This window comes from Dreissena polymorpha, chromosome 3 (genome assembly GCF_020536995.1).
Source record: "Dreissena polymorpha isolate Duluth1 chromosome 3, UMN_Dpol_1.0, whole genome shotgun sequence".
NCBI lineage: Eukaryota > Metazoa > Mollusca > Bivalvia > Myida > Dreissenidae > Dreissena > Dreissena polymorpha.
The window spans coordinates 98,671,625-98,697,097 of record NC_068357.1 but is presented as its reverse complement, the minus strand read 5'-3'; the positions used below and the strand labels follow the sequence as shown (position 1 = coordinate 98,697,097).

General features: G+C 33.2%; 1 protein-coding gene across 1 annotated transcript in view; it reads right to left on the bottom strand.

The window, feature by feature from the left end:
• LOC127875476 (uncharacterized) overlaps positions 1-25,473 on the bottom strand; it is a 47,624-nt gene that overhangs the window by 5,766 nt on the left and 16,385 nt on the right. The window contains exons 3-20 of the mRNA XM_052420552.1: positions 25,135-25,313; positions 22,949-23,093; positions 22,431-22,603; positions 18,281-18,425; positions 13,033-13,211; positions 11,251-11,505; positions 9,740-9,997; positions 9,169-9,465; positions 7,966-8,250; positions 7,301-7,558; positions 4,611-4,895; positions 4,024-4,305; positions 3,414-3,749; positions 2,774-3,079; positions 1,856-1,954; positions 1,002-1,014; positions 772-818; positions 161-179 (exon numbers count right to left, since the gene is read on the bottom strand). Of these exons, the coding sequence (XP_052276512.1) occupies positions 161-179; positions 772-818; positions 1,002-1,014; positions 1,856-1,954; positions 2,774-3,079; positions 3,414-3,749; positions 4,024-4,305; positions 4,611-4,895; positions 7,301-7,558; positions 7,966-8,250; positions 9,169-9,465; positions 9,740-9,997; positions 11,251-11,505; positions 13,033-13,211; positions 18,281-18,425; positions 22,431-22,603; positions 22,949-23,093; positions 25,135-25,313 (3,561 nt within the window). The remainder of the gene's footprint in view (positions 1-160; positions 180-771; positions 819-1,001; positions 1,015-1,855; positions 1,955-2,773; positions 3,080-3,413; positions 3,750-4,023; positions 4,306-4,610; positions 4,896-7,300; positions 7,559-7,965; positions 8,251-9,168; positions 9,466-9,739; positions 9,998-11,250; positions 11,506-13,032; positions 13,212-18,280; positions 18,426-22,430; positions 22,604-22,948; positions 23,094-25,134; positions 25,314-25,473) is intronic.

Here is a 25,473-nt window from a genome sequence, read left to right as displayed (position 1 = left end):
TAAGCATAATTATACAATTTATAGTCAGATGAATAAGGTACGCATAAATACGCACATCGTCGGAAAAGCTAAATAGAAAACCTTCGAATAATAATTTTGATTAAGCTTATTGAGTTCAACAAAGATATTTTAAAAGAGAGAACGACTCAAAGACACTTACAAATTGTTCTCTGCATGAACTGAAATGAGAGGATGTCAATATGTGGAAGAAAGAAACACTCATGAAAAAATCAACTTAAACACTACTATAAAGGAATATTGTGAATTATTTGACTTGGGAAAAACATAAACACATTTTGTTTTCGTTACTGTTTGTTAAAATATTCTTCTGGCTTTGTAACTTTAATACACTAACTTTTTATGGTTGAGATGGTCCTTTACGCAAACACTCCATTGTGTGTTTAAGTTATGAAATATGCATGTTACGTAACAGTAAAATAATGCGAATGTACAAACTGTACACCTGCTGTGTTCAACAATTTGTTACAAGGCAATCGGTCTTTAAGACGTATCACAATGGCAGATGATTAGATTAATAAATCATGTTTTAAAACAGAAGTCTTAACAAAATTTACACTTTGTTTACATTGTATCAAATAAAGATACATATAAAAATGACGTTGATATACTTTTGTATGAATCATGAATTATGCCTCAGTCAGACATGTATACATTTGAACTTTGCCCCTTAAACGTATTTCATAAATGTTAGCTTTCTAAACGACTAATTATTGAGAATCAATAGGTTATTTATGCATTATGTCGTTTTACCCTGCCATTTCTGCTTTTCTAGAATGTTCGTAAACGGAGCAGTTGGTCTGAAAAAAAAAACACCAAATTATATATGCCGTTACACGCTTCAACAACTGAAATTTTATTTTGTTTAATCTAGTAAGCTTTAGTTAGGCGTAAGAAACTTAAGTGTATGGATATTTAATTGAATGTATTAAATTAAATAAATAAATGTTAAATTAGATGGATAGCATTTACAAGTTACTTACGGAGGCGTCTTATCTGAAATTGAATAGATATAAATATTGTATAAAACATATTAATTATTTGTACTCGACATTAATATATAGTTGTTTAGTAGATTGTTACTTAGTATAAGACCTTTTAAACATTTAAACATACGCATAGTGCTACTAGTGGTAGAACAAAATCAAACGACTGTGTATCGCGAAGATTATTTCATACATGTTATTTACTACTGATGACACTTAGACAAACACACTAGCTTTCTTGTCATGCTCTTGATAAGAACATTCTTGGCAAAAGATAACTCATATGTAAACAGTAAATTGCAATAATTATATCGTATTACATTTTAACGCATGCCCTTGCATAACTGAATATAATCAACAGTTTCAGGACTTTGTCAAATAAATGAATCAAACAAAATAATATAGAGGATATTTGTTGGATTCGGTGGATTATCATATTTTATTCACGAGTGATCACAGAAAATAATATTTTCACGAGTGGCGCATATATTTTTTCTATAATCACGAGTGAATTTAAATCGATATTCCACCGGATCCAACAAATTTTCTTTTTATTTTATGCTTTTTTTTCAACGTTTATATACATTGTTAAAGAGTTTTACTAAAATAAATTGCTGGGATAATGACGTCATTTCGTCAAAAAATGACGTCATTTCACAGTAAACAGTGAAAATTATCAATAATTTTCACTGTCAATTTTCACTGTTTGAAACAGTGAAATTATCAGTTTTAATTCACTAATATTTCTCTATAAACCACCGGAAAGCATAAAATAATATTTTATCGTAGCTTCATTTTCAAGCGGAAATTCTTAAAAACAGAATGTGTAATTATTGTATTGTGTAACTTACCGCGCATCTTTTTCAAGTACACAATCAAGCAAACAATCACCGCGATCAGAACGATGCCTGCAGTGCCGCCAGTTACACTCCCAATGACCATTTCAAGATCTAGATCCATATTAGACAAAATTTAATATCAAAATAAAGGACGAAGCCTGAACCCAAAACCATTCTGACTTAAATATACTTGTCCACATACGTTTTTCTTTTTGTTTAAGTTTGTCCTAACAAACAATAAACATTAAAGTTTGAAACTATGCAACAAAACAACTAAAGTAAAATATCAAATAAGACAAAAATTAACCCCTTCCGGGCTCCAACCGGAGTTCATTGCACTAAACAAATCACCTTAATTTCTAGATAAACCAGACTGTTATATGTCGTCCTGCATTGTATACTTAAAATAAGTACTCCACATGTTGTTTTAATATACAGCAAAAACAAACACATATTAACTTCGAATTTTAAAATAATTTTACGTTTGTAATTTTTTTATTATTGTATTAACTTCAAGTAATAATTTCTAAAAAAACAAACGAGTCTTCAGTTTAAATAAGTATTGCTATGTTCGTACCTTGCGTTTTGTTGTTCTTGATGGATTTTGTATTTGACAAAAATGAATGAAGATAATAATACAAACAATAACAATATCCCAACCTGTTACAAGATCCTTTTGTAATATAGGGCGAGTTGTACTTTAGGAATATAATAAGACGTTAATTACGCGTTCGCTAATATCTTTGCCCCACACAAATGTTGCTCATAATATTAAAATATTATAATGAATACATTCAAAAAGAGTTCACAATAAGGCAAGTACTAAGTAAATAAAGCTTCGCAGACTGGTTTTATCAAATCGCCTCGTATTTAAACATTCACCTAGCATGGTGGCTCTTTAAAATAAAACAAACGCATGTTTGTACATACGTAGAGCAGTAGCGATTTGAACCACAGCCGAGTACCCGCTCTGGCCATACACGTTGAACGCATATACTCTAAACTCATAGCCGGTCACTTGCGAAAGATCGCCCACCGTCATCGACACTACAGTTTTGTTCTCCTTGCCAGCGTCAACTACCGAGCCGTTCGCCCATAAAGAGTCGCTGTTGACTCGCCGGTACTGCAAGACGAGCGTTTGATCCCCGCCGTTGAAGAAGCCGGGTAAGACGGTAAACGTAGCGCTATCATAAGTGGTCGAGTGTTGCTCGAAACGTACCGGTATGTCGGGCGGGCCTGATGGTGTTTAAATTCATATACATGACTCGTGCAAGTATTTTATTTGCTTTCAGACAGTTTAAAAACAAACTTAATAAAATTAAGTTAATAATGAATTTGACAGAAAGCAAACGTGTGTTATACGCATAGAATGTAAAGTCGTCAAGCACAGAACAATGACTAAAGTTGACAGAACTGTATTAGTTATACATATAACGGTTTGTAATCAACTCCATTACATCGTGTAATTTTAGCAGATCAATTTAAAGGCTATACAGGTAAGTGGTGTATGAAATGTATTTTGGTTAGAAATACAAAAGCCTTTTAACAAAACACACAAAAATAATGCTACCTTGTGGGAAAATAGCAATATGTGCTGTTGTTATACCAACGGCGTTTGTGAAATTCACAATACAATTTCGGAAGAAATCTTCTCGCATTACGTTGAACACCACGGAAAGCGCTTGGATGTCGCTTGCAATATGCAGGTTGTGGAAAAACACGAAGCCGGTACCGTTCTCTAAGTTAACAGTGATATTGTCTGAGGCACTAATAATGCGATCTCCTATCTTGATCACAATTCCTGTCCTCGGGACGGCTGGGAAGGCGTAAACCGGAATAGTGACGGTCAATGGTTTTCCTTTTGACACGTTATACATGTTGGTGTGTTCGAGAAGAATAGGGACGTCTATAATGGAACATAAATCTACTTATAAGCGAAAATATAAACAATTCAATGAACTTAAGAGCTTCTGTAATATATCTCTGACCATACAAACGACTTAACAATATTAGAGCAACAAATCTTAATTGTATTGTGTCTATAACTCTGATGACATCTCTCACATTCATTCTGAATAAAAAAAAATTGGAAATGTAATTTCAAAATCATCGAATCGATGGTCAATCCCATTTTTCGCACATTAATTTATCAATAAAACTATATGTTTTCTAAGGTGTACCTTTGATTACCACTTCCAACGTGTGACTATGTTTAATTGCGCCATTTTTGAGAATGCCATTTTCTACTGTACATGTGTAAGTTCCTTTGTCTTGGTAACTACGTTCCTTTAGCACTGCGTAACGCAACCCGCCTATATTTGGCTGAAAACTGATATTTCTGATCGGAAATCCTAATATGCGATGCTCGAGCGCTTGGAAAGTATAATTGGTGGGATTTCCCGCGGCTTTGCATGTGAACTTCTTTTCGCTTTCGTCCCAATATAACTTCACATCAGGCGCGTCTTAATGGACACAAAAAACAATACATTAATACAACTTCATATTTTCGGAACATTCCAATGCGTAGCAAGGTATAAAGTAGTTATTATAAAGAGTGATTATGATTTCGTCCATTGGTTTTTAAAACCAGATTTTTCGCTGTGGTGTCGTTTGCGACAACAATACTTCTGAATATATCATAATATATTTTTAATGTGGTAACTATACTGATTATTTCTTGTAAACAATTTCCTATACATGTGTCGCAATGCAAGACTGATATCGAAACATGTCAGATGCTCGTTTTAGAAAGAAATACAACACTTACATAACACGTCAAGATTGACAGTGTCGTTTGCAGTTTTTAAACTGTTTCTATTTGTTCCCGTGCAGAAGAAAATACCAGCGTCTTGACGATTGACTGTATGATTGGATTCGAAAAGCGGAAGTGACGTTACATTTTGAGATGGTGAAGCCAAGTCGGATGAACGTGTCCATTGCAGATTGCAGTCCTTAAAACAGCTTCGTATTGTGCAAACTACATTTATACTCTGTCCTTCTAAAACTTGAATCTTTGATTGTGTAGGCGTAATTTCTACAGCATCTGGACCATCTGTTTCATCAAACGAAGGCATTAAAGTGAGAAAATTCGATTAAAATAATGTTTGATTAATTAATGAGAATATGCTTTATAGCAAGTGCAAGCATCATGTTAACGGAAAAACAAACCCAGTAAAAACGTAAAAAAAGCATATTTTCCATATTTAAAATAGTAGAAAGTGCAAATGAAATAATAAACCCCTGACTTTGTAGCATCTCCAATGGAAAATGATCCGCGTGGAACATTGATTCATATTATATTTCATGAAAAGTATTGTAGATAATCAAACGGCGTAATAAAACTGACAACTTTCAACACAATGTTTAAGAGAATTGTGATAAGGAAATGTTCAATTATTTCACAGACATAGTTTAAACCGAGTCCAATAGTTTGATGTTGAATTTTCAACCCAAATATAACTTTTTATTTTCTAATATAACCTGTTCATGAACAACCTACTAATTGCTCGGTTTGGGCATATGCCTATCGTTGCAGCAATTTTACAAACTAATCATAGTGTGTTATCTTTATCCTCTATTCATCAACTTAACAGATTATTAGGGATGTTCCTACCAGGAATGTTAAACCTACTTGCTTGTCAATATGAAGGACAATGTTCTACAGTCATCGACCTGACAACAGTCGTTGTTTAATCGTTACTTTTGACCCAATAACCAATTCTTATGCTAGTTCTGATCATACTGAATACCGCAAGACCTACTGACATCCGTTAAAAAATGGATAACCATTATTAAACATTAAATGAGAACCTAACTCAAACTAGGTCTATGCGTTCTTAATAATTTCCAAGTTCTTGGCAGTACGCGGGTACGACCTTTGTCGTTTCTAGACACAATTTTACTAACCTCTCAACGACCGTTTAGCTGAACATGCAGTTTTTCATTTAAAGAAAATGTTTCTTCATTTTGTTTTTGAATGCAACATCAATTTCTTAACCAAAAATATAGATCCCTTATTTATCTGCGCTACAAAGTTTTCATTCGGGAATCAAATATTTAGGCCCACGCTTTCACCGAGGGTCAATGAGATGATGTTGACAAATGAAGAATAATTTTCGCAGGACCAAGGATTTACACGAAATACATGACAAATGTATACCAAAGTAGGTAAATAATGTGTTTTGATATTGCCAAACTATGCGTGTGTATACACATATATAATGGATAACCTAACAGGTTATATCGAGATCCGGATATGTTGCGATCGCAATCCGTATAGCCTGCGCACCGCGATGTAACAGAACTGGAATTTTGTATTTTACAGTAACATATCAATTGTCCATCGTGTACGCTCTGAACTTGACTGACACTATTATTTCGCGTCCAATGCACGCGGAAATACGAAAATTAATCCCTAATGCAATTTATGCAAAGCATGTTCTTATCAATGGAGCATTCAGCTCAAGTGTAATTTTCTTTGAAATGTGTTATGAACATTTCAAACGGTCCATCAATAAACATCCGTGTTGATTTTGTTAACACGATAATTGTTTCATAGAAGGAATCTGCACTGCAAACGACCCAAGCATATACTTTATCGATATTGTAAATACAATAATGCTACAATGAAGTTATCTACCCCTCTAGTTCGATCCTAATTCGAAGTCAATTTCAGACGGTATTTATTGTTCTTTCATTATTTTACACTATTTTGATTAGATTTAATTCGACATGAACGCCAATCACACGTCTAATAATAATCTATCACTAGAACTCATCAGCGTTTTAAATGCATTTTCAAGCATGTTTAGTGTATACATTAATTTACTAGTATTTAAAATAGTTCAAAGGCTGAATGTTATTTAAACGACCATATTGCAAAGTAATCACTTTTGCATTTTCATTGTTTTATCATTTAATAAATTGTATCATGTATGATATCATTTAAATGAGCGTTGGCGTGACGATGAAATACATAACCGTTGCATTCACAAAACTCAAAAGCATAAATATTATTGTGCAAAGATCACAAACCACATTATTACAGCTTTGTTTACATTTCGAAATATATTTACACACACACCAGTGTTCATTATTTCCGAAATGAAGTTAATAGGTAAATGTTCCTATCACAATATGTTTGCTTATACTATATTATATTTAAACGTGTATGTATCATTTATAAAGTGGATCAAGAGCACACGCATAATACTGCCTTTTACATAATACACTCAACAGCGTTCAAGATAAATATACTTAATTTTGAGAATTACGACTAGTCAGTACTGAAGTAACATTAAGACGACGACTTACACACTATGGGTGAAAGGTATTTTAAAAATATCACCACACCATTGTTATAACATACTTTAAAATAAAATTTACAAAAAATCACTAAACATGCGATTGAATATTTTTAAAAATAAAAAAGATACTTTTCACAATTAAAACACTTACAATTAACGATGAGATCCAGCTGTTTAGTCAAAAATCCAATGGAATTGGAAACATTACACGTGTACGATCCTGCAAAATATCTACTGACCGGTGAACTAAAAAGCGTTGCGTTATGTATTTCAGTCGAACCGTTGAACCATTTGACATTGCAGCTGGGGTTGCAGACGGGGCTTGAACACGTGATGGTGGTAGGGGGCAATATGTTCTCAGTCAATGTTAATGGGCTGCTGACTGATATGGCGGCTGACGTTGGACCATCTGTAAGTTAGCATTTAAACATACATTATGACCGTTGGTAGCTAAGATGTGAACTAGGCTTATAATTGCACGTATACATAAGTAACCAGACATTTATAGCGATAACAAAATCAAACTGTTTTTAAATCATTGCCATACCTCCTTCCTATTTGTATTAGTAATTTTAAAAAGTCGTCATCCTATTGTTTTGTGGAATGTTTGAGCAATAAAACATTTCACAACTCGTTTATTACCCCTTTTATGTAAACAAGGGTCATTATTCAATTATCAAAATATATAGTGTATGATTAATATTATGATTTTATGTAAACATGCGCATACACATTTGTACGAACAAAATAATAACATAAAACATTCTTCTTCACTTTGTGTAGAAATAACATAACATAATGAAATATCACACTTACACCGCACATCAAGAGCCATGCTGTGGTTTGCAATCTTTAAACTGTCTTTGTTTGTGCCAATACAAACGTATGTACCAGACATTTGGCGATCGACTTTGTACGTAGAGCTAAAAAGAGGAAGCGACGTTACGCTTTGAGGTTGTACGAAGATGCTTGATGAACGCATCCATTGCAGAATGCAATCTTTAAAACAGTTCCTCATTATGCAAGTTACACTTATACTTTGGCCTTCAACGACACGAATGGTGGCATCTGTTGGCGTTATATCAACGGCATCTGGACCATCTGATGAATAAAGCAATGGTATATATCTAAATGACAGGAGATTATGTATTACGCCAAGCACTGCATACATGTTAATCGAAGAAAACCGAAGTCACTTAAAGCACTATAATTTTAAGTGTGAATTGTTGAAAATAACACATTTAAGAAGATTTTCCTCATTTTTACCACTGTGAGTGTGGAATGATCCCCATCCGCATACGTGACATATTGACCTTGACTTTGTATCTTATTTCTTATTTGAAATGGTTTAAGCATTGTTTACATGGCAAAACTAAACTACCCTTTAAAAACCTTTTATTCATCACTTAGCAAATGAGCAAGTGTCTAATAAGTCATTGTCTAAGACAACATTTAATAGGCCCACAGCAGCTTGATTGTTACAGTTTATGCAAAAATCATTTTGAATAGGCAAATATTTGCTATTTTCGAAAACCTTCTTAGGTTTCTCAAATCTCTACCTATCGATCCTAAAAAGTAACCAAGAAACTGTCAGTTTTACGGTATCCTTAATTCAACAACTATAAGATTAATATGGAATTTTCTGCACCTAATTATTAACTTAATCACATATTGAAAACAAAGGATATTAAGTATTTATCAATGATCTAAATTACTAAATAATTAAAGAAACTTGTCATGACCTTCCTTTAGGGTAAACATCTTTTTTTCAAGTTGCAAATTTGTTTGTGAATCAATGACGAGTAACTCCGATTGATCATCTTCTGGTAATTGATTAGTCCAACTACCACGTTTGACATTTGTCAACTCACGATATTGTATTCTACTAATATATATCCAACGAATAACTTATGAAAAAGTTAGATTCGTGTCATGTTACATACTAATCAAGGTCAATGTTGATATTGATCAGAAAATTTCATTCGAGCGCAAAGAGAAATCATATTAAAACAAGCTTACAAAGCACTGTCAAGCCCACGGTTTTCTCCCTCTTGATCTCAATGGAACTTGCCAAGTTCTTTGCTGTACACGTGTACATGCTTGTGTCGTCTCTAGAAACAGTTCTATTGAACAGAAACAGATCAATTCTTCCGCCATTGACGCTCTTTTCTTGACTGATGATATTATTCCGCTTCCACTGCACGAGGCAAGACGGAAAGTAGTCCCATATGCTGCAATTTATGTTCTGGCCACTGGCGCCTTCCACCAAGGTGTGATTTTCTTGGGAAGGGGTAATCAATATATCGGACGGTCCGTCTTGACACCAGAACGTAGATGTATTATACATAATATTCAACAGCGGTTACATTAGAAATAATCTGCGTAACACGTGATCTTAGAATGTACTCAATCGAGATTATAAACATAATTATCCTACAATTAAGAAGTCGACTCAAATGATATTTTGTTCCGAAAGTAGCCTTGAAAATAGGCCTACATTATTGTACTTACATACTCAACAATAAACCACTAAAAATGTCATTAAATATTTTAAAAAGTAAAGGAAACATTTAACAAGTTAACAACTTACAGTTAACGATGAGATTCAGATTTATAGTCCAAAATCCAACCGAATTTGATACATTACAAGTGTACCATCCTGCAAAGTATCGACTGACATGTGTGCTAAAAAGCGTTGTGCTATGTATTTGGGTTGACCCGTTGATCCACTTAGCACTGCAGCTGGGATTGCAGACGGGGCTTGAACAAGTGATTGCTGTAGGAGACGTTGTATTCTCAGTCATTGTTAATGGGCTACCGACTGATATACTGGCTGACGATGGACCATCTGTAAGAGAGCTTTACTTATAAACAGCAATTTGACAGATAAGCCCAATCAAAATAAAAGCGTAGAATGTATTGAAAATATGATCACATTTGTCTTCCATGCTGTATAAAATCAATAGCCAGAGTAGAGTGTTATCCGATACTAATGAAAAAAACGTGTTTGCCGTTCAGTGCTGACATTTCAGTTGAGGTTCTAACAAAATTGAGTTCATTTGAATTATCAGGTAAAAGTAATTTCTGTTTGTTATCGAATTATTTTTATTGGACTGCTGTTAGTTGTGTTATATTAACACAACCAGTAAATAAGTGAACGGGAAAGAATAACACATGTTATAATTGACGCGGGTGTGCTTTAATTGCTGTTTTGGCGTATCCACTTGTTGATGCCCTTCATTTCCGAAAATATACCAATGTGACAAATCAGAGGCTAAACACTCGAAACAATGGATGAGAACAAACAAAGGTGTTGTTGTGAGTCGATGTGTCGTTCTGGTTTGTCGCCAACAAGCCAAGATAGAACGATACATGTCATAACTGTAAAACTTTGCGTTGCGGCGTTATATCGTATTGAAGTCCTTCAAAACCCGACAAAACGCTTAAGCTAAGTCGTGGAAATCAGCCAACATAAATATTCAAGAATACGGTTACCTTATCAAACTTTCTTAGACATTTATTGTAGTGAAATACAGCCGATATGAAACTGATGAATAAGAAATAAGAATCAAGCTGAGAAGAAATGTTATAAGAATCAAATTGACAACAACATTGTCAAGGATTCAAGTAAGACATGCACTGTGTTGGAAAGATCCCACTATCTTTATATCCCTATATATAACAGTAGAGAAGTTCATGAAACGCAAGATGTGTATAGTACATAAACTTATTTGATCTTTTATTCATACTCACCCATGTAGTGTGTTGCTCTATGTATGAGAAGGTGAATTATTTACAGTATAATAATTTTAAAGACAGGCTTGATAAACGTTTTTCAACTCCACGCTTATGAGGAATTTAACGTTTACGTTTATAAACATCATACATAAAGGTGTTGCGATCTGATCTGCTCAGCATTTGTATTATGATTTTAACTGCAATTAAATGAACAATTTGTTAAATCAAGTGTTTTGAAAAGTATTTTAGGACTGTATTCACATCGCATATTGTGGCCAACCTGTTAATTTGTCCACAAAGATTCCTTGCATATTTGCTCATGATGATACACGAAAGTTCAATATGAATACTGATATCACTCACATTGAACGTTCATTGTGGTTGATCTAATGAAGAATGTACTATTGAATGTGACTTGGCAAAAGACTGTTGCTGTATTCCAATCCCGTGTTATATTTGTCAACGTTATGTTTTGTTGAGCTGTGTTTACGGGCAACGCTTTCGATGAAGACCATCTGTAGGAACACGAGGATGTGGAGCATGTTGACAGTTGGCAACCAAGAGTTATGCTGTTGTTTTCATTCACTCTCTGATTGCCAATTATCGAAACAGATTGACCTGAAACATACATGGTTATTATAATTATTTAGGAGATCAGCTACAACAACGTGTCGAAAAATCGATGCCAGCAATGTCGTGTGATCCAGAAGTTTGACAGAAAATTGTTCTAATTTTAGAAAGAATTGCGTGTATATATATTTCATTTATTTATTATATAAATAATCATTTTTTTCAACTATTTCATAAAATGAATCTCCACAATTAAGATCTTTGAAATTTGCTTCATCCAAAAGGAGATATTTATTTGGCCCCATCTTTTTATTCAATGACTTGATGCACTTTTTAATGCAACGTCTGACATTAAATCAACTGGCTAAATAAATTCATGTACACAAAAACACTTAACTTTTATTTAACATTACATTAATATGTTTTTATAACAGTCGTACATTCACTCTTTATATCGTCTTGTTAACATAAGCGATTAAATTATATATGTGATTAAGTATTGACCACTGTACTTTGGCATTTCAATCCAATATTTCTAAAAATACTACTACCTGTATACTTTTACTTGCAGAAAAACATATGACTCTGATTTTATATGGCATTTTGTAGACATACACCCAAATCAAGTTAATCAGAATTTAAGATAAAGTCAGTGGATACGAAACGTTATTTGCACCTTAAAATTTCATTTTTGTATCATTTTGAAAGTCAACTATTTTGATAATTATTTGAACACGTAATTAAGCGTTTACAATTTTCAAACACAGTAGCAAATGATCTATTAATGAAGCTCATAGAAATTAAATACGACACGTTAAGTCTATTGCCCACACTTAAATGGCCAAAGAAATGCAAGTACTTAACAATCTAACACAAACATGTTTAAGCCACATCTCTTCCACCGGTTAATAACAGAAAGGACAAAAAGGACGATCTCCGTCAGTTTTAATGCACAAAACAACTTTTGCCAATAGGTATATCGTCTTCATACTTATGTACAAGTTGAGAATATTCCATATGTTCTCAAGTGGTTATGAGTTCAATTATGATCAAACCAACGAAATAAACACTTCAACCAAGGCAAGTTAATGTTTAAATTCAATTTTGCTTTTCTCCTTAACATCACATAATAAAATGTATTTTAGAGTATCTATGTGCATATAAAGCATTCTGTACACATAAATTGATCCCAAACTCTGTAAACGATGGATTTAAAAAAAAGACGTGTTCGCTCAAAACTTTCCATGACTGTCTCAAAGTATGAAGCTTCTGTACATATGCAATCTAAATTTTGAAAAGTTGAGTCGAAAATTTGTTTAATATTTCCAAAATATATATAATCGACATTTCAGCCGTTGACTATCTAAATAGCCGATGTCGATTGGTTGATCTGAACGTACTGTAATTGGATTCAATATGTAACGGGTATTGGTTATTTTCATTTCCGCTGTACCGAGAAACGTAAGGCTGAAATTAAGTAGTTTTTTTTTTGCTTCCTCATTGTTTAAAAAAAATCAAATTACCACTAAACACGAATTAAAAACACATAAAAACTATAAATTGCAGAGTGCTTACTAAATTCACAATCTACTCCGACATCTTCACCATGGCCACAGTTATGCAAACCCCAGTTATTAGCCCGACAGTTGAACAAACTCGACTCCGTACCATTACACTCCACGTTGTCCAGCCATATTGGATCAGTGCCTTTTCCATAAAAGGCCTGATCCCGGACAGCGAACGTGAACAGGTCCCTACCAAGAGAGAAAAAGTCCGATCAAGCAATCATTTATTGTTAAATAAATACTTAAGTCCGTGAAGAATATGTTACAATCTAGTTGAGAATCTGAATAAGTTGTTTTTCCATGTGTTTTACAATAACCAATGGCCCAGCAATAATAACATACTAATCGCGTGTATAAATCAACCTCGATCAATTGTACCTTTCTAGACAAAAATAAATTGCAATAAAACTAAATTTGGAATTGCGTGCAGGCTGAATCAATTCGTGCAGTCTGAATCCATAATTCAATCATGAAATATTTTCTTCTCGAAATTGTTTGAATATTTTATGACCTCTCAATGATCAAATAACCAACCAATGGTCCTTCAGTTAGTACTTAAACGAGGATAGGGTCTCAGAGGGCCATTAACAAACAAATCGGATATAACTTGTGTTAATTGTTCGCAGTGGTTATTCAGATGTCAACTGTTTGTTTCCCAAGACATGTATGCACGAATACATGAACTATATATAATATTATATTAATAACTTACACGTCATGCATTTCATCATATTCAATTTGATGGTTTGTGTTCAGAAACTGCTATAGGGCTATACAATAACGACGAAATCACTAAAACATTAACTGGTGATGTTTGCATATGACAACTCAGACAAGTAAACATTCACAAAGACAAAAAGAAGTGTTCTTGTTCTACTGATGCTAATTTGCCTTTCAGTATTATCAATGTCAAATCTTCTACAAAAAAAAATTAAACCACAACAAATAAAATCATGAAGATTTTAAAATTCATTTTTCAAGTACACTTAATGCTCTGTGTTGACCGTGGAGATATGGCAAGTGTTAACCCGAGTAACATAATATGAGTGCATTTATAAACGAATACCTAGGCCCTAAGTTTTAATGAGATTTGTATTAGTTTGTATTACGTATACATAAAATGGAGACACTTTCCGACAGAAAAGGCTCAAACGGCATGATTTGAACAATCTTGGTAGAGGAAAATATTATGTTCTTACATGCATATACTTATCTTGAGGGCATTGATGTTTCAGAGACTAAAAATTTCTTCATTTTATACTTCCGAGGAAAATAGACTACATCAGGAAGGAACCAAATTGGCATGTATTTTTAAACTTGGTTAACGATCATGATATATGATGTTTCAATATTATACAAAACACTCTGCACTTTGAACAAAAAAAAAGTTTTCTTACTGAAGACTCGGACTGTAATATTTTTATTGTGTGATTTTAAATTATAAACTTAACATAAAACATTCAGAAACAGTAAGCTTTTGACACATGTGCAGGGAGTATAGTTATTATAATTTAGTTGTTGTATAATATTCGGATGAAGTGGTTTAGATAATATCTCCTCATTACCTAAAAAGCCCAAAGATTGACTACATGATCAATTCAGTTGATTGAACATATTAAAAATACGTGTGCGTGCGTGTGTGGGTGGGCGGGTTTTATTATTTTGCAATTGGCTTCAGGAAGGCAGTGCCGTCATGTGAATAAGTATATAACTTATATATGTTACCAAAGGATCAATAATTCAGCCAAAACATGTACACAGCCGCTACATAACAGCACATGGTTCAATTGTCAATGAGATAGGCATCATTTGTTTGCAATCTCAAGAATACCATACTAATTCCAAATGCATGCATTTAAACATCGCTAAATATATTACAAATGAAACCAAACTAACATACTTTTTTGGGGACAGCCTTTCTTAAAAAAGAAAAGAACTTTGGCAATCAGGGAAATTCCAGTTTCAATATAGCCTACAGTTCAACTTTTAAGGTGATTTTTTTATTGCTTACTTTATTTGCTTGTTAAAAACATGTTATTAAATTACCAAAAACCAACGAGCAGGTTCCTTTTGTTCGAAATTGTATGTTGAAAGCTTTCCCGTCTCACAGCCAGATATACCTTAGCAATGCCAGGCTATAGTGTAACATATATAGCGCATACAACTATTGTATTGTTGATCTAAGTAGATTCAAAGTACGTATTGTTGATTAAATAATTGAAGCCATTAATGTGTGTGTTTGTCTTTTATGCACTAGTTGAAATTCTAAAGAAAAATGTTTTAAAAAGTTATTTGAAAAAAAGCACCAATGTTTACATCAATACACGTTAAATTGTGAACCCCACAAAGTCACGTGAGCCTGAACCCTGTGTACATAACGCTTTTCATGCACGTACTAGTCATGGAAGTAACGCATGTTTTTTCACTGCATTTCTCTCAAATTATCATTAAAATGCACTCACGCGTATTGATGTGATGGCATTAAACATTAATTTGAGTGTTAACTTACAGTTATTGTAGACGTTAAAGAAACAATATAGTGGACTCCATTTGTGTTCGTCATCAACATTGAACATTAATTGTATTATACTTCGACTTTTATAGTACCAATGTTTGATATTTGATTAAATATGTACTTAAAATTCAACTGGACCTGAAACAAAATATTAGTTTCATTTATTGCTTACATGGACATTTGACATTTTTAAATCAAACTGGTGAATATGCATTTCCACTATCTTCAGTAAGGCAAATATTCATCAAATAAATAAGCGGTATTGCGCCAGGTTTGGGTTTTTTTTCCGAATGAAAGATATTTTTCAAAATCGTCTGCGAAAAATGAATACAAATACTATGTTAAAAATGAAATAAAATATAGCGTACTCGTTTTATTTTATTTTATTGTCAAGTGCGCAACAAGCACAGTTGTATTAAGCCTGCAACATTCTTTCTTGTCTCAAAACTAATAATAAGCATTATTTAAGTTTACACTTGCAAATGATCGATCGTTTTAAGCTTCAGTACATGTATTTGTATTGAATGAAAGCATGTATTAAACCTTAAATGCATTTTAGTACAGCAACATTCAGAAATCGTGTTTTTATCAAGTCTATACGCCCAATAAAACTGGGGAAAAAAACTTGATTTTTTTAAAGTTGTACATAATATAAATTTGCTTAAAGTTTGCAATACACTTTTCTTTCTTCGTAATAAAACAAGATTTAACATTACAGTAAACGTCATTTTTGTAGATAAAAAACTAGCACTATCACAAAGCCATATTGTACAAAATAACACGATTCATCCGACTAAAATGAAAAACAAAATCAGGAAATTGTTACACAGTGTGAAAAATATTAAAGATTTTGACGATTTGAGAACGTGTTCCAAAAATGCACATAACAATTACAATTATGTAACTGCAAGATTTACAACAACAATCACGCCATTCCTACACAACCGAATTGTGTTTACTATATAATGTGTTCATTTTAAAGTACACAATCCATATTTTGTCTAGGCTGTTTTGCATTTTCCTATCAATATTGCTACGGAAACGATAAAAGTAAATATTTAACAAAATCGTTATATATATATATATATATATATATATATATATATATATATCCTCATTTTTTCAAAATAAAACTGTATTATTACAGATAACAAAGTTCTGAAATATACATTAACACAAGAACTTTAACATCTTAATATCCGAATAATAGATTTTTACCGGCGATAGAGTTGCAATAACATCGATATATAAAACTGGCGCAACAACCTTTAATGGGCATGTTTACACATTTAAGACAAATAATGTAGAAACAGAAGAAATATTTTGAGTTCACGTGAGAATTTACATCGCCCGTTTTGAGCAGAGTTTAGTGTACTTTTATAATTACACAAATGTAAGTTATCTGATATTCAGTTGCTGTTTCATCTGTATCTTTAACAACTTTGTATTTTATAAATAAAAACAGAAGAATGACCTTTCGTCCTTTAATGACTTTTTAATTCACGCATAATACAAAGAAGAACAGTACATAGTTTTATTTTGATATTTTTTTATTTCCTAATTCCTAGAACTTTTAAAGAAATATTATCAAGTCAAAGTTGAAACCTGAGAAATGTACTAAGTTTACCTTTGACCGTAACAAAAAGAAGCGAGGCATACTTAAGGCCGAGGCTTACTTTAACCCCAGACGCAATATTATATAAACTTGTTGGAAAACCGGTATACAATATTACATAACAAGCATCATGACGTTGGGTCTGGAGGTTTCAACATAAATTTTACATTACCAACTGAGGCTTACCGGGGGCCAATTTTGATCAAATGAGTATAATTTGAAGTTACTTTAAAGAAGACAACTATATAATGCTATATTACAATAGCATACCTTTTTAAACGCTTTCTCAAATAACAAATACTGAAAATACGTCATTACCAGGGCGGTACATTAAGAACCAAGGGGCATGATTTGAAGACACTTTTCATACAACTCGTTGCAATGTTTCATAAACAAAAAGAGAACAAGAAGCTTTTGGACGTATGTTTTTACTATATGAATATTATAAACATGTTAACAATAGGGACGGGCTTATATCCACACCAGGAGAATGATTTGATCAAATTTGTTGGAGATGTGATATAAAATTTAAAAATGCATTTTCTAAGCCTCTTGCTTGGCATTGATGTTTAAGTTGATGATTTACTCCTAGGGCAGCTCATTGTTTATTTAAACAAATTTGATAGAGAAATACTATACTATTTTAACTAAAAATATATTAAGCTTAAGCTTAAGCCAAGTTTGTCCTCCAGAATTATGATTTGATCGAACATGATAGATTACCACCAAATTACATTGCATACCGAATACAAAATTTCTTGCAGTTTCAACGAAGATTTGTTTTTAATTTCCAGTGTACACACATAATGACAACAACAAATCCCAAAGGCCGGGCAAATTTTTACCCTATGGACATGATGTTAATAAAATTAATAGGAAACTTCAATACAAAGTAAAATAGCAAATACAAAATTCAGGGGCCTTAGGGGTTTCAAAATTTAAATTTCGTTTCTATCATTTTGACCGATATTTAAACCAACATGATAGCTAATCGATTTGAACGATTTTAAGTGGGTCAGCAAATTATCGTTCAATTTGAAGTTTCATGAGCATCTGCCCATTGCTTTATGATGAGTTATTGTTTGATGCACAGATGACGGATATAAAATCCATAATAATAGTACAAACCCAGAGAATCCCAGCATGCGACAAACAACTGTTGCATCCAATCCGTCGAAGGCGTCATCACAGACAGTGCCCCATGTGTTGTTGTGGAAGACCTCAAGACGCCCCTGGCTATGTCTGGATCCGTTTACCAGTCGAATATATGGGGCTGATACAGAATAAAACAAACTCATTACCAGGTGGAAATCGCAAGGGAAATCGAACAGGTAACATGCAATCATTAAAGTATATATTACTGAGATAAACACTACCGACGCAATGGATAGTTTTAAGTTTGGATGTAAGTGACAGAATCATGCAGGCCTCATGTGACCATTATGGTAGAAATGAATTAAATATAAATCTATACAAGAACATAAATTGGCATACGAGTTCTTGGTCACAACTGCATTCTATATGTCACTAAATTGACCACTTTGTATCAATTTATACTATGGAGATCTGTTACTTATGGTACTGGATGTAAGGATTTATGTTTTCAGTTATTTCACGTCCTAAAAACAATAATTTTAAACATGACTGACTTAAAGCGAATCAATTCAATAGTTTTTGAGTCACCTACACGAATATTCAATCCTTAAAGTGGGCGTTGCAACGTATAGCAAATTTGTAAATGTAAAACTACAACCAAACAATATAATGAATATAAATACTAAAATATTCAGATTTATTTGGCTTTTCATTCTAACATGTAGCATTGTTCCCCCGAATAAAAGCAAAACAAGGTTTTATGTTTTATTAAAATTACATCATAGTAAATTGAAACATGACAAATGATTACGAAATCTTCATTGTCAATACCTTTAACATATCACTGAAAACACAATTTTTGGCATTAATAAATGTTAAACACGTTAAACGTTATTATAAAAGCTGTACGTGGTAATTGATACTGATCAACTAACTATTAACGAATCTTTTTAAACTGCCACATAAGAATATGGAAGTAAAATAAAACAGATACTAATTTGATCATGGCAAATAAGAATCAAGTTCATAAGAAGAAAAATACTCAACAATTGACTCCTTGACCGTGTTATAATAAGGTTCTTGATATACAAGAAACTCAAACATTAAACATTTCTGTTTCTGCAACATAATTCATTAAGCGATACTCATTTTATTGATTTTTTTAGAATGAAACTCAACTTGTTGTCTAATTAAATGTTTGCTTTATCCAAAAGGATAACTTAATTGCTATTCTCTTTTTTAACAAACGATTTTTTCCCCCTCAAATGACTCTTTTTCGATGGTCTAGATATTAAGGATGTAATTAAGTACATTTATAATTTTTATATGAAAAAAAATAAATATTTCTAGAAAAAAACGACTTCGTATACCTGTTCTATACTGTGTCATTAAAGTAAATCCCACAACTCGAACAGACCATCGGTTTATGATTAAATCTCTGTCAATTTTCAACGTAAGCGGCAAACATTTCCAAAAAAAATATTTCAACAATCTTTTAAAACATCGCACGATTCAATTTTGTTTGAGAGATGTTACTGTAAATCTGTGACACGCTGAATTTCACGAAATTCCTAAATGATTCAGGACTTTCTTGAAATGATTGTTTCACTAAGGGACTTCATAAAATTCCTGATTTCTTCAGTTATTTCACGAAATGACTAAAATGCATTCAGTTATTTCATGATTTTTTAAACGACTTCAGCTTATTCACAATTGTTGACTGCTTCATAAAATAAATTCGCCTAAAATGTAAACATTAATCAGAAAAGTGTACACCTTTGACTAAAGTCGCAATTAAATAATCCTTGACCACCTCAATATGTCTTCCTTACAGCTTGACGAAGTGTTATAGTATTTCTATGTATATAAATTGGGTCCTGGAATATCTTATATAAACGGCATTTGAACAGGACGGTTGGTATCAGTTGACGGATGACAAAGCGCAATTAAATCATCTTCAAGGATATCAGCTGGCAGGCTGGACAATGTAAGTCCAATCTTTGAGTCCTCGCCGAAGAGAGCCTTGAATAAGGTTTGGTTAATTCACTCATGATGGGAACAATATCTCTGCTGGTGGGTAAACTTGGGCACGACAGTCCGATCTCGAGTATTGTTTCGCTCATTCACGCTACAAGGATGCTTTAATATCACTGTTGGATCTTACAACAGAAAACTTGCTTTTTGGATGTCTGGGTTTTCCATGTACCATAACGAGTTGTGGCCACCACTCTTTCAGCTCTGTTATAACTTCGGCGACGAAAGGGTCCACGTCTATTTGGGGTTGCTCAATTAGAAGATAACAGTTTATCACATCCTGTCAAAACTTTCACCATTTATGTTATTGAATAACGTCTAAAAAATAACGTTCACAACGGATGCGCGAATTCTTCACTCAATTCTCAACTTGTGAATTCTTAAATTCAAGTTTCAAAAAATGTATACAAACATACATGTAATGTTTTTCCCCTGCACTTAAAAAATTAAAACTGCCGCGAAGAACGCGATGCTTTTCTTGTCAGAAATGTTTTTGTTAAGACACTTATTTCATAGCTTTTTTATATACGCGTTTAAACAAAACTACAATTAACGTTTGTATTTAATTTGCAACTAAAATGGAATATTTGAAACACAAAGATATCACATAATGAATGTTAACATTGAAAAAGTTAGACATTTCAAGAACTTAGAACTCCTGTACATGGATGGACGAAGTGTATCCTGAGGATTTACTAGTAGTATATTCGTCAACATTACGGAGGTCATAAACTCACACAGTGTGCTGTCAATACAGGTAATGTCATTTTGATTATTTTTGGATGATAATTTGTAGCAATTTTCGTTAACATAAGAACTCATATAACCAGAAGATGAGCCTGAACGATAACCTTCATATACTAGATTTAAACTCGTATTGCAACAGTTGTTTATGATTTACGAAAGTAAAACGACATATTATAATAACTTTCTAAATTGGTTAATCAAAATGTCTTCCTTATTCACCCTTGACACATTTAAGAGCCTATGAAATTAATTTGTGTTGTTATCGCGTCACATATACAGACTAAACATTATGACCCGCGTCATGCGAATATGGGTATTATGCCATATGCGGCCAGATTAGCTTCAGACAAGCGTATCCGCGAAGTCTGGTCAGGAGCTACCCTGTCCAACAACGAGATCACGAAATCGATCGTGCGTGACTTAACAGCGGATAACATAGCTTCTGGAGCTGCGCTTGTCGCATAGTGCAAACAGCCATTTTTAGAATGACGCGGCTCATATGTCAATATCTATAAGGTCATATAAAAACTCATTTTTTAGCTGGAATGTTTCAATAATGTAATAGACTCACAGATATGGGTATATATTTATGGGCGAATACGTCGTTCATTTAATGACTTTTATCCATATTTTACATTGGTAGCTCAAACTGAGGCAAATAAATAACCAAAATAGGGAGATTTACAATATACATTTTGAACAAAGAAAATTGCATGAGAAACTAGGATATACATATAAATCAATGGTAAACTGTTTATTTATAGTAAATGTTTAATTAACATTTACACTGTTTTAATGGAACACAACATGACGCAATTAAATCAGTTCGACTTAATTGAGTCAAAACGGTTATGTGCCTTATTTATTTAGTAATATATCTTAGAATAAAAATAGTCGTTATTTTATTCATGCCGAGCATGTTATGTGAGTGTGTGTGTAAAGATTATATACGATACAAACTGTATGACCATATAAAGTTTCATCGACACAAGCTAGCATCTTTATTGGCCTATTTACATGTTCGCGTAACAATAATGATAATTAGAAAGGCTCTCGAGTATTTCTTTTTTTAAAGATCATAAGGTTATTGGTGGTGGACAGGAAACAAGTTGAGAAAAGTACTAGAACATATAAAATATCAGCTACAAGGAATACTTTTTAAGTGCAGTGCTGATGTACGTTTTCATCCAATTATTTAACTGTCTTGTCCTGTTCTGGGAACAATTTTGACTTTATACACTAATGCATAATATTTTTATGCATGTACTGATACAAAGGCATTTTAGAGCTAACTTAAAAATTGAAACCCATTAAGAGTAGTATCAATTGATTCAAGGACAGAAATTCATCATTTCTGTGCTGATTAAATAAAAAATATTAATAATATATTAAAAAAGCTCACTACAATCCACTCCGACATCTTCGCTATGACCACAGTCGTGCACGCCCCAGTTATTGGCCCGGCAGTGGGACAATCTCGACTCGTAACCGTTGCACGTCACACCATCTAGCCATATTTTGCCGGTTCCCTGTCCATAATAGGCCGAGCCCCAGGCTGTGGGTGCGAACAGGTTGCTACGGAGACAGAAGTGATGGAGATAAGAAAGTCGATAAAGAAGGCTTACATTTGTTAAAAGTATTACAAACCGGAATCTATGTAGCTGAATTTTGTAGCAAGCCGGATTAAAACATGTGAGTGACTTGCTTTCTCGTGCTTATTGCAATCACAGAGAGAGGATGAACCAGTAGACACAAATTTATAGCCATCTACCGAAACGATTTTAACAACTACTCCCAACACACGACGACGCATACCGGATAACCTACCAACATAATAACTCACCATGAAAAATTAATGCTTAGACGCGCAAAAAAAAATCATAAGATGACGAATTAATACTCTATAATTATGTTACACACCCGTCGAATCCTAACATGCGACACGCAACTTTTGCTGCAAAACTGTTAAACGAGTCATCACAGACTGTACCCCATAAGTTGTTGTAGAAAACCTCGAGACGCCCCTGACTAGGCCTGGATCCATTTACTAATCGAACATTCATACCTGAAATAGGGGAATCGAATTAAAATGATATCGCAAAGGGAATCGCAAGGGTAATATTACTGACAAGAGCAGTAGTAAATACTCAAATGGTGGATTCTGATCTTTTTTTGCCAGTGGAACACAATCATTTCCACCAAACAAACATATGTTTGATAAAAAATACGCATAATGCAAATGAAAATTACCAAAAACACCTGACTTTGCTTTTGAATTGACTGTCAAAGGGACAAGTTATCGATCGACAGTTCTTACTGTAAAACTCAAACACCGAAATATTGCACTGCGACAGTTGCTAACTGTCAAAATAACGAAAACCGGCGGTTCAATGCATGAAAAGTTCGGATATCGGTACATTGCGGACAGAAGCGGTTGTAGATTGATTTTTGTAAGGTTTTATAGTCAATTGAACGGATAACCCCCTTAATGCTGACGAAAAATTGTATGCAAAGTACGCGTCTTAAAAAAACATCGTGCAATTCTTGTTATAATTGCAACCTTTTGATACTGTTTCCTGAAGTTTGAACAGCTGGAGCCAGTACTTTCCGAAAGTTTTCTACACTATCCGACGTTACCCGAATTTGGTTGCCGTATTTGTGACGAACTTGCAGTATTTTCCGTTTTTATAAGACATATGTAATCAACTGCATGTCTAAAATCCGAGGTAAACGGATATTTCCATTTTTGCAATAATAACACGGTAGTTAACAACAGAGCTATGGGATATAGATTAGCATAGGAGACATTGATAAATATGCTCCAATTTTACGGATTTGGGAAACCTTGTAACTTTGTGAGACGGTTTACACATGATTTAATTTCAGTTCTCTTCATTTGAGAAACACAATTATGTAAATTTGATTTATGATACGATTCTTTACTACTCAGGATACTAATCAGCCCCCCCCTCCACCCATGAATGACTGTATTGCATAGGCTTTACTATCTTGATCTGACACATTTTTGTTGTAGAAGATAAGTAATACATAATAACACATTAACCGCTCAAAATTTAGGTAATATTAATATAATTATGTATTGAAAACATGAGAAACAAGGCAAAAATGATTATATCGTTTTAATTGTCATAATTTAAGAATCCAATTATACGCCGGTGATTTAAATGAAAAATGACCAAAAGCACAAGAACGATTAAGTTACGTGTGGTGTTATAGTCAGTGTATTTTTGTTTGTTTTTGGCTTAAAATTTAAGACCATCGTACAACTAATACTATGAAGGCTAAAATACTATGTGCATATCTTTCACACTCGACACATGTCCAATCACTGGTACATACTACATCATAAAAATGTAGGCACTCGTCTCAGGGTTTTTAAATTTAATAAATATACGAGCAAAATTAAATAAAAACTTTCATATCCTGTACTTGTTTATTATCGCTCAAATATTTAACTGGAAATTTCGAATCTAGCATTAGTATTATCGTTTTATTAATGGTGTTATCATCTTTTTGTTTGAAAAATATAAATATGAGGCATATCTATATCGGGCCACCAATAAATTAAAACTGAAATACACGATAATGAAACAAATAAATACACACATAATATTTGGGCAGGATTTGTCTTGGAATGGCAATCATACACTTATCTAACGTATAAATATAATTTGTGATGGATAGAAATCAGTTTGGTTAAAGTGGAACTAAACTATAAAAATCAGCCACAAAGCAGAATTGTGAAAGTATGGTGCTGTTGTCAGTTAACATGTAATTACAGTTAACATCTAATCAATAAATGTCCGTTACTTTTTCTTTGTGAATTTCTTTATTTTGGCTACATTAACTAGTCAATTCTTACTCTGTAAGTGCATAAATACAATAAGCCGTTGAAGCAATAAGCCGTTGAAGGTGTATAGTAAGTGTTCTAACATAAGTTACAGGTTTCAATTAATTCAATGAAATGATGATTAAATCGTGCTTGTGATTGATAAAGAACACATAATAATAATAATAATAATAATAATAATAATAATAATAATAATAATAATAATAATAATAATAATATAGTGCAGAATGCTCACTAAAGTCACAATCCACTCCGACATCTTTGGTATGACCACAGTCGTGAACGCCCCATGCATTTGCCCGGCAGTTGAACAAACTCGACTCATTACCAGTGCACATCAATTCATCCAGCCATATTGGACCGTTACCCTGTCCAAAAGCGGCCTTATCTTGTACTGCATACTTTAACGGGTACCTGCCAAGGGAGCAATCATTAAAATAAGAATCTCGAAGAAGTGAACCTGAAAGACTAGATCATGAACATGTTATAAGCCAACCTGTATGTTATTGAAAATATGCTTCAAACCTGGTTTTAATCATCATTATATGAAAATGTGAAGCCACGTCTTTCCTAT